Genomic DNA, 13,848 nt, shown 5'->3' on the forward strand with positions numbered 1-13,848 from the left:
CTATTTATACAGTCAAACGCACTGATACATGTTGGACACTGTTCTTCATCACACAATCTTGTTCCCTTTCTCATCTTAGCATTTTTATACATTTTAGCAAGCTTCCAGTCTTTTACAAACATTGCATATTACTGGCAGAGATACGGCGTGCAAAACGCCAAAATAGTCTTGAATCTGTAAATAAACAATAGACTGCATGATAATCTGATATATTTTCGGAGTTTCATCAAAATCCATGTGGTAGTTTATGCGTGGAACATAAACAAACATCCATAATAAAAACTCCGACTCTTATACAATTAATTCGGATGTTTTGGCAACCTATTTGCACTGTAAGTGCTACTTACTTTATGGCGAGCCCAGTTGAGCATCATCCTGGATCATCATGGATTATCATCATGCATTCAATTGATTATTATTTCGAAAAACGTAAATCGATATTTAAGTCGAAAATTGTCGTCAGGTAATTTGAAGAGATTTTCTCGATGACGCACTCTGTTGGGTCTCCGGACACTCTCAATAGTATTCTAACACATCCAAGTATTCCAAATCACACATATTTATATCCACTTTCGTTTTTTTTCATCACAAAACAAATAACCTCAAAAGTAAATACTGTCGGAATTTGATGTTTGTCGACTAAGTACTGCAGTTAAACTAGGGGGCTCGGTGGTTTATCTTTTGTACTACAGATAGTAATAGGACTTGCGATAAACTGCGTTTTGTAATAACGTTTTTTCAAGGTCGTACTTATAGCTGGATTAAAGGTAGTACAAAAGCCGATACTTATTTGATACCGCGTTTTATAATAAGAGGGCTACAGTCTGCAGTAGTAACTAAAATGGCTGCCATTACTAGGGTTGAACCACTACCGGATTCAACAAATATCGATATTGTATTCTAGTTAGAAGTACGTACGAGTCTTACTGGGTGCATAAAAATAACCTAGTATAAATAATTTCTTCGTCATAGAACTAACTATCACATTAACTTCACTGATACTAATAACCTCAACAACATCAACCAAATGGGAGGAGTCATTTCAGTAGGGTGATACCTTTGAAAAAAAAAAAACACAGGCACAGTAATTATTTATTATTTCAAATAGCCCTATGAAAGTTCTTTCACGTCAGACTAGTTGCAGGGTGCCAAAGATTCGGTCTTATGAAGAAGAATCCGCAAGAAACGCCATAAGTAGATACTCTCTTAAAAAAATACAATAATTTACAATCGTTTTCAAGCTATTCATGAGAAAGTTATATAATGCAAATGGAGCTAATTATGTATTAATCGATAGTACAAAACAATTTTAGTGCTAAGAAAAAAATATTTATACAATTCGAAACCTATATTCGGTAACTAAGTTCTCAAGCAAATATTGCAACTTGCATTCCGATTTGCTCGTCCGTGCGGAAGCACTGCCGTGCCCGTGGTCGCCGTAGAAGCATCATGTGAAAATAAAAAGGCAAAACATATTATTTTCAATAAAATATGTCTTTAAAATCCTGAATTTTATAATCAAAATGTTTTTAACTGCATTTTAAAACTTTTTATCTGTAAAATGAAGGATATATATATAAAATCATAAACTATTCCCAAAAAATATACACATATATTCGGAACGCAACTAAAACCGCGAGGAAAAGCTAGTATTTAACTAAAGAACAAAATAAAGATGTTTTATCTTATATATAAAAATGAATTGCTGTTCGTTATCTTCTTATATATAAAAATGAATTGCTGTTCGTTAGTCTCACTAAAACTCGAGAATGGCTGGACCGATTTGGCTTTTTTTGGTTTTAAAATGTTTATAGAGGTCCAGGGAAGGTTTAAACGATACGAAGTTCGCGGGATCAGCTAGTTGAAGTTGAAAATAATACACAACTCTGAGGGCTCATGCCCATTTTCACCAACAAATACTTAAATTAAGGGATCCCCTAAGAGCATTTACGGAAAACTTAATAAGAATTTCGTTTTCACCAAAGTTTAGGTATCCCTTATCCATAGTCATTTATGTCAAAATTGGGAGAGCCCTTATTCCAAGTGGCACTTAGATTAAGAGATTGTTGGTGAAAATGGGCATCAGTGTCTTAGGGACAGTAAGTTCTGATGTTAAAATTTGTAAAAGCAGACTTATTAAGTGGATATTTTATCGATACTATTATGACAACTGCACAGCACTATGCCAATATGACATGTTATTGTAAACAACATTTATTTCTAAATATAGGTTTTTATTCAGAAATAAACCAAAATATAAGTACTTTCACCATCAATTCATGTTCCCGTAACATATTTTTTATCCAATGTGAATTATTTTATGTAGTTTCTAGCAAAAATAGGTTCCTAACCTGTGTAAAGACAATCCAGCTTGATTTTAGTGCTTCCTAGCACCACACTTCACAATACAACACATAGGCATATTCGTTGATTATTTCACTATTGAAATAGTAAAGTCTTAAAAGTAAACACGAGTGATTTTCTATAAAATAGCAAAAATAAGTCACGAAGAGCACCTATTTGACAGCACAACTACCATGACATATGGCCAGATATGGCACGCACCTACAAACAGGAGGATTTCAAAAGTAAATGTCACCATTTTACGCAATCACAAAAATATTGTTGTCCCTGTTTTCAAATACACTTATCTGCTTAGAAAGAGTGAGACAGAACTATGTTGCATAGTTTGTTTCATATTTCGCCCATATTTATATAACTATAGATACGTCTTTAACAAACGGCGTCTCCTTATAATTCTAAGCTCGATGGCAGAAACCCGGTTTTTGGGTTACCAGACCTCGCAATGTTGATTAAAACGGGACTTTAAAAAGATAGAGCTAGTTTCTGCAACTGGGTGTAAGGTTGCGGCATTGACATATAACTTTCTAAGCTCGATGGGTTGCGGGCATGTTGTGCCTTTGACAAGCGATAAATAAATAAAGCTGGTAACACTTTTCAGTTGCGCGCATGGGCATAAAGTACGTTTAACGTGAAACGTTCAGAAAATCTTCAACCATGCCGCATGCAAGGCATTGATTGCGAAATTAATGATCTATGATCTATCTTTAAAGACCTACATTAGGAACGTACCAAACTATCCAATCCTTACGGACACGATTTAGATCTTCTGCATCTAGTTCTAGTCTTCTAGTAACCAAATATTCACTTATAAAGGCGCTGGATTAGTGTCATGGAAATATGTAGGTACATAATTTAACTAGATCGTTAACCAGATGGTGGATTTAACTAAGTGGTGATGGTTCACCGAAAACGTAAACGACAGTTTTCACGTTCCATTCTCAAATAAACAGTCGTTTAAAAAAAAAACTAACGTTTCAAGTTGTCGGTGAACTTGGGCCTTAGTGGTTTCTGGCCCCTTATCTTTCGTTACATAAGTTACTAAATGTAAGTACTTATTTAGATATAATGAGCTATTACTGAATAACAAGGTCTTACTGTTGAAAGTTTGAAGAGGAGTGCCTCAGGGACCTTTATTTGGCCCTATTTTTTTTTTTCATAACGTAATTAAACAATTTTGTGAGCTCCATTTGCAGAGTTTTAAGTTTGTACATCTAACAATAATGATGCTTCCAATTCAATATAAAGCAACCCTGTCTGTGTCGCATTTAGTTCTCGTGCACTCGCTTAGGCTTGAGCTGTAGCTGGATCTGTCCTGAAGGAATTTTCCTACTCATGACTATTATGTATCCCCAAAGCCAAACGATGATACACGCTCACTCCCATGCTGCTTTTTCTGTTCGATTTTGTAAAGGACTCTTTGCACCCGGTAATATTTTAACTTACGCCTTTATTCAGGTTTAGCCATGTTTAGAGGGTATCTACGTAATCATTGCATATTCTTTCTTTATAGGTTTGTCACATGCAGGAATCGAACCCGCGTATACGCACACATCTCTACAGTAAACTACTCGGCTCCTGCACAAAATCCTTAATCGAGAATAGGTACATTTTTTACTTTAGTAGGTAATTATCGGTCTGAAATTATCCTATGGACTGAGTATAGCAATACATGTTGTTCTTTTCATTATCAATATTTTGTAACAGCTACCAGGTTACCACCAGTTCACGCCATCACCTCGTTCTGGCCGCGTGAACCACACCTCCCCTTACCTACATGTGCTGTTACACGGTCAAATGGCAGAGCTTGTTATAAATGCACTGGAACACTCGGACTCCCCTCCAAATTACAGCCGAAGCTATGCTAAAATATAAAAATGTAGCGATTGGATCGGTAAGCTTTTAGTCAGGCCTGCTCCTCTCCGCTCGTCTCTGCCTTGACGGACCGAGGCAGTCGGCTCATACTCACATACCCGTAAGTCCAGTTTACAGTTACCCATAATATGCATTCATACAAATAGGACAGCATGACAAAAACATACCTTTTAAGCAATAAATGGCGATGTCTAAAGATTACGGTCCTTATGCATCATTGGATCAGGCGGTCAACGGAAGCCATTCCTTTGGATGTCAATACTATGTAACAGATATGTTTACAAGATGCCATGAAATATGAAGTGTCTGGTGATATGAGTCAGGTTCGATGTTAAGACCATTGGCTGTAACCAAGTGTTGGTTGAGCATGACAACAGCCCTCCTTCGCGACTGTCAACGGAATTGTTGTGGGGCGGCAAGCAAACGGGCCCGCTGGCTTCCTCCTCCTGTGGCCGTTGCACCTGCAGGCGTGCTCGCGGGCCGGGCTGGCCAGTCAGTTTCCCTTTAGAAACCGGAGCTGGCTCGCAATCGTCGGCTCAAAAATGACCGGCGCTAAATATAGCGGCGGGCGCAGGGGGGGCGAGCGCGCGCGGCCGCTGCGCCGCCCGCGGCCGGCCAGAGCCGCCCCGGTCGCCGCGGACTCCACATTCCAACGTCGCTGTGCTGCCGGTCGAAGAACCAGTGCCGTGACTGAGTGACCGTCTTCTACCCGTGCGACGTAAGTGCCGTGCCGTGAGAGTGCCAGTGACGGGCCCAGCGGGCATATAGTGTGTAGGATAATGGTGTTCCGGGATCCTTGTGGATATCGAGTTCGGAAACGTCGAAGATAAAAGACGGCTCGTAAGGAGGCTGGTCTAAAAATACGCGCGCGGTATGTGCCAAATGCGGACGGGCGCGGGCGTCGCCACGCTGAAATAGAAGCAACCGCCTTGTATAGTGCGCCGGATTACGTTACCGCCCGCCACTCGCGCGCCGCCCTGTTAAGTTTCAGCGAAAATCTCTGCGTGGACGTATGAGAATCGCACCGAACACACATGATCTTAGCTTTTTGTGTAAAAACGCATTATATTTGTTTTTTGCGCACACATTTACACTACACACTATACCCGAATAAAATATGTATTACTATAATGATACTTAAATGCTGGATATAGAGACGTTACTGAAAGCGTCCGTTTTAGAGATCTCTAAAATTTTGAAGGTGAAGGTAATAATGACGACAAAACACCTTAAAACAATTACTTATTGGACCAAAATTTATGATTTTTTCAAATACTTTGACATTTTTTGCGCGAAAAGCTAAAAATTAACTTGGTGACATTGTCAATAGTTTTAATAAATCTTATTACCGCATAGCATTGAATGTGGCCGCATTGAATTGATTCTAAAGATATCGAAAGAATTTCATGTTCTATGGAAATAGAACTTTAATGTGACCAGCTGTTACAACTAGAGCACCAATTTCAAATAGAGACGCTTATTTAATGATAGATAGAAATATCTCTTCGACTCTCAACACATTAATAAGATAGTTTAACAGCACTTTGGTATTTATGATTTCTCTAAGGATGGCAACTATCTGTAAGGTCCTGAAGTTCTGCCGGGGCTGCGGGTTGTTCGAAAGAGATACCGCGGCCCTGGTACATAAAAGGCCTATGACGGAACACGACGGTTTTTCGCCAGTAAAAGTCTGACACTCCCTCACCGCTGCTAACCCACAGCGGGAGGGGTCATTTGATGATTTTTGACGTCGTTAAAAAAAAAGGTCCTGAAGCTATTTGACCTTGCAGGTTACACTTTACTTCGACGAACTTTGAAGTTTTTTTTTTTCAAATAATTTTAAATTTTGACTCTTGACGGCCAAACCTCAATTTCTTTTTTTATGGAGTTTAGAAGAATAGAACAATCAAACCTGAAATTATGTCATTAATGTACTTATTCGTATGGAGAAAGTCACTTGAAACTGAACATAGCCGAAAGTTTCCTTGACCCATTTAGAAAAGAAGAGAGTTCAATGGTCTAAGCTGGGATTTTCTTTTATATGAAGACAAACCTATTAAAATAAAATAAATTGACGGGAACAAGTAAAATAAGGTGACGTTGGTATGCTCGTAATTCAGTAATATTATCTACTATCACTTAAATGACACTGAGAGTTTTGCTTGCGGAAAAATACCTAAAAATTCAAGGCTCATTAGAATCCGAATCCTAGGCAACTTCGAGTTGAACGCGAAATCCAATTTTACACTTTCTTTGAACGGTTGCCAGCACGTAGGTGTGGTAGAAGGCAGGAAAGATAAAACCGCTAAAAATAAAATAGACTTCATAAACAAAACGCACGCTTCCCGCGTTAGTTTCGCGCCCACGCCATTTTTTTATGTTGGCACAAATGAAATTTTGTTCGGCAATATTGGTATTGCTTTTGTCTATTTCGAGTTTATGTATGCTTTTCGGGATGGCTGATGGTAATTATCTGAAAATGATGCTGTAGCTGTAATTAAGTTCTTGCGTAGGCTTGGCTAGTATGAAAACTGATAGCTTATCCTAAACCATGTTTTAAAATTCGTGTGCAAAAAGAAAATTGAATCGGTAACTGCAATGAGATTAGAAATAACTATTTAGATAAACTTGTTTTGTTTTATTAAATACTTAAATTTGAAAGATAAAAAGACTAATGATTACCAAGATTCTAGTGAACAACAATTTTATACCAGAACCTAATTTTAATACAAAAAGAACATCTTATTTTTATTAAACAATGAACGGTTATTATGCATCAGACGTCAATAGTTTATTTTGGGAGCCAAATGTAAACACATGTATGCACTGATGAGAGATAAATCTGTCGGTCGATAAAATGTTAATAGATGCATCTATTGACGCTCTGCCAATATCTGCTGCGTTATACTATGACGTCACTTGCCATGTAAACAGAACCGATCGTGATTAATCAATATTATATCGATTACTATTGGTTATTTGATAATGGAATCCAATGAGTTGGCAATCTGATACGGTGCCTATGCAGTTGTGATCTTGCACTCAGAGCTACTGAATTTGTCTTCGTGAAGTGCCAACGAACTATCAATCGTTCAACGAACCGTCGATAACACTTGGCGATTTGCTCATCCGGGTACCGATGGAACATATTCAACAATCATTGGATTGAATCATCGACCATCTGTGCCATCTTCCACGACATTCTTAATTGGTTTATTAATTCAATAAAGCTCCAGAAAGTGTATCAGGATCGTTCGATTCAATGTAATTTTTTTTGTCCACAGATTAAATAAACTATCACCATGTCTGACGAAGAAGAATACTCGTAAGTATTAAAAACATACACTTTGTCAGGATCTCAGTTCGAGAACGTAAGGGATATTTCTTTGCTTACACAACACGAACACAAAGACACAATACTTTTGAACACTCTTCCATTACTTGCAATCTGTCCCCCCTGTCGTATAACCGAGTAGCTGTAGATATGTTTACTGTGCTAACTTCACAGATGTGTCAGTCCTCAGATGTGTACGTTAACCCCAATCCTATCTACTCCACAGTGGCTCCGAGGAGGAGGAAGTAGAAGAAGAAGTCCCAGAGACGTAAGTACTAATGGAACTTCGGCGGTCAGGCTCTCCCGTATTTCCGAAATTAGTCTTCTTAGAAATTGTTTGGTTTGGTAACACTTCAGCTTCTCTCGGCCTGATTTCTTACTTTGCCTTGGCGATTCTATCATTTTCCAAAACTATTAGATCGGAACAGTACACGTGGTTGTACGTCAATAGTGTTACTTTTTTGGCCATCAGCGTGAACTATTTGAGCATGATCGCAAGTTTGGATTCCCGGTTTCTTGGAACTCCCCAGTCTCGGGCTTCTTGCACGCCCTCACCAAACCCTGTTCTCTCTTTTGTTGCAGGAAGTAAGTGGCGTGCCATTTTGGTTGATCCGGCACTCACAAATGCTTCGCTCGTTTTAGGCTAAGTTTAGATGGCGACCCTAACGCTTGTAGCGCATACTTCATCGCTTCTGTTGCTTTCAGATATAAATCTTACGCTAGGTGCTGCAGCGCTACAATCCGTGCTTTCTAACATTGAAAACTTTCATATAACCAACCGAACCATTAAATGTTTGATGCTATGGGAAAGATCAGTGTAATGAGGACGAGTAAGTGCCTGATCTTTCCATGTACAGAATGGAAAACATACCAGAGTGCTGAAGTTGTGAGTGAATCAATTTGGCTTTAACCCTTAAGCTTTCGTAAATCAAATGGAATATATACTTCTATGCGGCTGCACAGTTTTTAATCTTGTTTTTCTTTTTCTTTTCCCGTCGCTGTCTCCGTCGTTGCAAAATGAAGACCCGCTCCTAAACCAGAGTAAGTAAACTCTCGTTACGAACTGCCCTACCGCTTCGCTTCTAGCCACTGAACTGTATGGCACGAGGATTGATTGGCACTAAATTAACGAGTCTTTTACCAACCAGTGATTTTGCTTATGCAAAACAAACGTACATCCTTTTGGCAAAATTCTAAAATGTTGATTACAACGGCTAGTGGCTTGTGATGCAGTGTTTGTATCGTGTATGCGCAGAATTCACTAATTGTCACCGCTTATTTGGTTACGAACAATGAATTTTGCAATAAAGTAGAATATTGTAAAAGATAAGTAGAAGGCTGATTGTTGTTTTCTGTTTCTAGGAGTAGACCATCGATCGCGTAAGTTGCACCGCTCTCTGTGGTGTCACTAACTATAATCCTATCATTAACTAGATAAGGCACGGGCGCATGTTTTTTTTACGATCGTTTCCCAAAATTATCGTATCCGAGCAGATGATCGTTCGGCGAATGAACAACCGCTCGCCGGCGTCGGTCGCTATTTTTATATCGGTTGGTAGGCGTTCTATTTTAGAAAACCGTACTGCGCTGCGCCCGCGCCATTCTGCAAAGAAACAAAATGTCGGTCAACGGGCGTCTGCTCGCGTTGCCCCGACTTATTTTTGATTTATTGCATGAGAAAAATAACATGACATCGAAGCATGACTACCTTGTAATACATAATATAATATTGTCGTAATATGTGTATCTGTCCGTGTACCACAGTCATGGTAATTATAAATGTTGTCATACACCACAAGAAACAATAATATCATTTACAAGTACAAAACTACACAACTATGATTATAAGTAAAACAGCCAATAATAATTTAGCTAAAATACACGTTATACGGTTTTAGTGAATGGAGGATTACAAATCGTATAACAATAATAATTTTAACAAACGAATAATGTTGTCACGTAGCTGTTAAATACACTATTAAAGCTAAAACTTTAACAATATGTACAGTACCTGATGTCCCTGCTTACACGCCGATATAAAAGCGTAACAGCAGAAATCTAAACTCTAACGAGTTACCGTTAAACTTTATCACCGTAACAGAAGTTATATGTATTGTAACCGTTATAACAACGGTTTCTAACATTAACCCAAACTTATTATGTAACACTAAACTAATCAATCCATGTATATTTACAGGGGTGAGGGAGACCCAGAATTCATCAAGGTAATTAAAATATACTATTTTACTTCTATATCAAAACCTTAAATTAAATGACATTTTAAACGATTACCTAAGTACATTCTTATCACTTTTACGAATATAGACTTTGCGCATGGATATGATCAAATACTAATAACATGATATTGTTAACAGCGTCAAGACCAGAAGCGGTCGGACTTGGACGAGCAGTTGAAGGAATACATCAACGAATGGCGCAAACAACGGGCCAAGGAAGAAGATGAGCTCAAACGCCTCAAGGAGAAGCAGGCTAAGCGCAAGGTGAGACTTTTTACCTCGACGATTTGCTTATAAACGAAAGAGTGCTTCTTATTGTGCTGATAACGCCAAATAACACATAAATGTTATATCGTTTCGGTATATTTTAGGTATCTCGCGCTGAAGAAGAGAAGCGCCTCGCCCAGAAGAAGAAGGAGGAGGAAGAAAGGAGAATTCGCGAAGTTGAAGAGAAGAAACAGCGCGACATTGAGGAGAAGAGGCAGCGACTCGAGGAGGCCGAGAAGAAGCGCCAGGCTATGCTCCAGGCTATGAAAGATTCCAGCAAGACCGGACCCAACTTCACCATCCAAAAGAAGAGCGATAACGTGAGTAAATCTAAGTTATTCTATAGACAGATACAATAAGTATCTATGTTATAATTATTTCACAGACTACCTCATACAATCCGTTATTAAAGACTATGATTCCTGTTTAATTTGTATAAAATTACAAATTCCCTCAAAAATAGTTATTTTTACTTCAGTAAACACACTGTTTACTCATCCACATCAAAAACCTGAAGCATAAACAATTCAATTTTAAATCCGAACTATTCTCAGAATAAAATTATTTTGGCTCACGCAACTGAACATTTTTTTTTCAATATTTATGATTCCTACATTTACCACATTCTTGTTTTGTTCATTTCCAGTTCGGCCTTAGCAACGCTCAGCTGGAACGCAACAAGACCAAGGAGCAGTTGGAGGAGGAGAAGAAGATCTCGCTGTCCATCCGTATCAAGCCCCTGAACATCGAGAACCTCTCCGTCGACAAGCTCAGACAGAAAGCCACAGAACTCTGGGAGTGCATCATTAAACTCGAGACCGAGAAATACGATCTTGAGGAAAGGCAAAAGAGGCAGGACTACGACGTAAGTTTTAACGATTTACTATTTCAAATGTTAAATACCTTACTCGATATCCTCTCCTGTGAACATTTAAAAGTAATGATATAATGCTTTTGCCAACAGTTAAAAGAGCTCAAAGAAAGACAGAAGCAACAGTTGAGGCACAAGGCCCTCAAGAAGGGTCTTGACCCCGAAGCACTCACAGGAAAGCACCCGGTAAGCATAATATTCACATTTCTTTGTAGTTAGTGAATTAACGCTTAGAAGTTTCTAAAATAATGTTATATTTTCAGCCCAAAATCCAAGTAGCGTCCAAGTACGAGCGACGTGTCGACACAAGGTCCTACGACGACAAAAAGAAGTTGTTCGAGGGTGTAAGTATTCCCACGCGACTTCCCACAAATACACCTACCAACAAATGTATAGGAAATAACTACGTGACGTCTGGAAATTAAATACGCATTAATCTCCCGAACACATAATATCTGCAAATCCTGCCCTACTTACGTAAGTTGGAATAAAGCCAAAAACTCGATCAAGTCACTTTCACAGTCGTTTAATTTCCAGTCGTTACGTAGTGGCGATTTAGATTATAACACGCGATTTCCAAGGAAACGGCCAACTTCAAAGTAGCACAAACAACCCGAAAATAATCTATTCGAACAAAGTATTCAAAACACAATTCCTAAACATGACACATTCACGAAAGTGAGAACTGATATTGGTTTAAATGCAGGGTTTGGATACTCAAATGGCAGAATTTATGGATAAAATGTGGAACGAGAAGATGAACGAGTTCATGAATCGTACCAAAAGTAAGAGGAGAGAGCCATTTGGCGATTGTGTTCCCAATGTGACCCCTCGACGCATGTCTTCACGGCATGTCATGTTCCATTTGTGTCCCACAAATATCTGTGTGTTCAAAAAACTTGCACTTGTGATTTTTTACTGCCGGATTCAAATGAGAACCGACACTGTTATTAACCGCATCATTCAGTAAAAAATGACATTTGCCTAGTTGGATAAGCCCCTTTTGTGTAGCTCCTATTGTACCACTGTCACCGTATTTACCCTGTGTTAACGATTCCTATAGGACCTTGAGAAACTGAACAAGGACTTCCTCGAGAAGGTGTGGCAAGAGAGGGCCGACCAGTTCGGTGGCAGGCAGAAGAGTAAGTAAACTATTACCTAATCAATACTCCCGCCGACTATATAGACGACATGTTTATTTTATGTTCCAATCTGGGCAGTTCTGGGATATGTAAGTCTAGTTCATCCGACATTGAAGTCCCTGTGCACAAGTTTTTGACGATGTCTCGTTGCATGTCACTCGTCTTCCCATGTAAATAATTGTATGTTGAATGAACACTTTTTGTTAATTTGATAACTTCACAAAGAGAAAGGATTCTAGATTCACCACTTTTTGGGATACTTTATACCGACGCAAGGAAATTTTGCGAGTAAAATTGGGTATTCCCCGGGTTCGAGTCCTATTGCCAAGTTTTTTTTGACAGGTCGTTAAATACGACCTATAACTATCATTGAGGAATATAAACTAATAGTAAAACGCAGCATGAATCATTTACTTTGAATACACTTAAGGAATCTTGCCAAGTGGGACATCATAATTTTGTAGGCAAATAATAATTGGAATTATCAGCCAAAATGGCTAAATGGCAATGCGATGAGGTATCATCACCTCAAGAGCATTGCGTAAGACGGCTATTATTATAAACTAGGTTCCGAGCTTCCAAAGAAGTCATCTAAAGAACGATTTTGCAACTGTCTCAGCTATTCAGTTGATTATTGTTTTACATATTAATACATACAAAATATCAATAACTAATATTGACATAAAAACAACAGCGAGGCTGCCCAAGTGGTTCGGTGAGAGGCCCGGCAAGAAGAAGGGCGACCTCGAATCCCCCGAAGGCGAGGAGGATGTTAAGGCCGAGGTTGAAGAGGACGAGGAGCCCCAGTACGAGCCCGAGCCCGAAGAGGAGGAGGAGGAGATCGTAGAGGAGGTTGAGGAGGAGGAGGAGGAAGAGGAGGAGGAAGAGGAAGAAGAGGAGGAGGAAGAAGAAGAGGAATAAGTAAGTCTTTTTGATTAATTTATGCTAGTATACATATCCAGCCCTAGTAGGTGGCTATACTCGGACTTTAACTTTTATGCAACTGAACAAAATAAGAAGTACTTTCGTAACACGAAGTTCTACAGCAAAAAAAAACAAATAGAAGCGTATATGGCGCTAACTACCATTTTTAACATATTATCCTGAAAATTGTAGGGTTCTATTTTAATACCAGTTTAAAGAGTATAATTTATCGAATTCGTAGATTTTTTGCAAAACTAATAGTAAGCGGTTTAGGTCGTATATTTGCTGTATTGTGATATCAATATTTATTTTCGTTTTATTTTGTTCCAGACGTACGCAGCACGCATTGATCAGGGAAGCTAGATCGCCGACACTCACGGGTCGGACTGTACTGTTTTGTAACCAATCCATTAACTTATTACTATTATAAATTATTTTTATTATTTATACTGTTGAATCATTCGTTACGGAACATGGACATTTTTTGCACTTAGAACGTCGTGAACACCTATGGCGTAACAATAAACTAATTTATTTCATAAGGCTGTCTAGTTTTTTATTTTACCTTTTTATAATAAATATTTATGTAAAGTGGTTATATCATTTGATTGATGCATTTGTTCAGACTCATACCCCTTAAGTTTGAGTAAACTCGTTAGTTTTTAGGACTTTTATCTCAGATAGACTTGACTAAAGGTGATTTTCTCCTGTCGATATTATAAAGCACTACTCTACTCCGTCATATCACTGATACTTCAAAGTATTGAATGATTAAGGTCTATTTAAATACTTTATACTGAATGTCTACTTATGTATAGATACTATCTATTGCTTGTG

The 13,848-nt window shown here is 38.5% G+C and overlaps 1 protein-coding gene across 6 annotated transcripts; it reads left to right on the forward strand.

Annotated features, from left to right (window-relative positions):
• Positions 1–4,277: 4,277 nt before the first annotated feature.
• LOC124632390 (troponin T, skeletal muscle) lies at positions 4,278–13,553 on the forward strand. Of its 6 annotated transcripts, none has more exons than XM_047167212.1 (14): positions 4,278–4,336; positions 7,521–7,561; positions 7,797–7,838; positions 8,594–8,611; positions 8,933–8,950; positions 9,768–9,795; positions 9,946–10,071; positions 10,179–10,394; positions 10,721–10,939; positions 11,039–11,131; positions 11,209–11,289; positions 12,009–12,087; positions 12,782–13,008; positions 13,342–13,553. In XM_047167212.1, exons 2-13 carry the CDS (start codon positions 7,539–7,541, stop codon positions 13,006–13,008), a joined length of 1,170 nt encoding a protein of 389 aa, XP_047023168.1. In that variant the 5' UTR covers positions 4,278–4,336; positions 7,521–7,538; the 3' UTR covers positions 13,342–13,553. The 6 variants fall into 6 exon arrangements, with proteins under 6 accessions (XP_047023168.1, XP_047023170.1, XP_047023172.1 ...); XM_047167211.1 differs by lacking the exon at positions 4,278–4,336 and adding an exon at positions 4,817–4,954; XM_047167214.1 differs by lacking the exon at positions 8,933–8,950 and having other exon boundaries at positions 4,280–4,336.
• The last annotated feature ends 295 nt before the right edge of the window (positions 13,554–13,848 follow it).

The sequence above is a fragment of the Helicoverpa zea genome, chromosome 8 (genome assembly GCF_022581195.2).
Source record: "Helicoverpa zea isolate HzStark_Cry1AcR chromosome 8, ilHelZeax1.1, whole genome shotgun sequence".
Taxonomy (NCBI): Eukaryota; Metazoa; Arthropoda; class Insecta; order Lepidoptera; family Noctuidae; genus Helicoverpa; species Helicoverpa zea.

Coding starts and splice junctions, on each gene's coding strand:
- LOC124632390 (XM_047167212.1), top strand. CDS start 7,539: ATGTCTGACGAAGAAGAATACTC. Junction 11,132..11,208: donor CACTCACAGGAAAGCACCCG/GTAAGCATAATA, acceptor TTATATTTTCAG/CCCAAAATCCAAGTAGCGTC. Junction 11,290..12,008: donor AAAAGAAGTTGTTCGAGGGT/GTAAGTATTCCC, acceptor CGATTCCTATAG/GACCTTGAGAAACTGAACAA.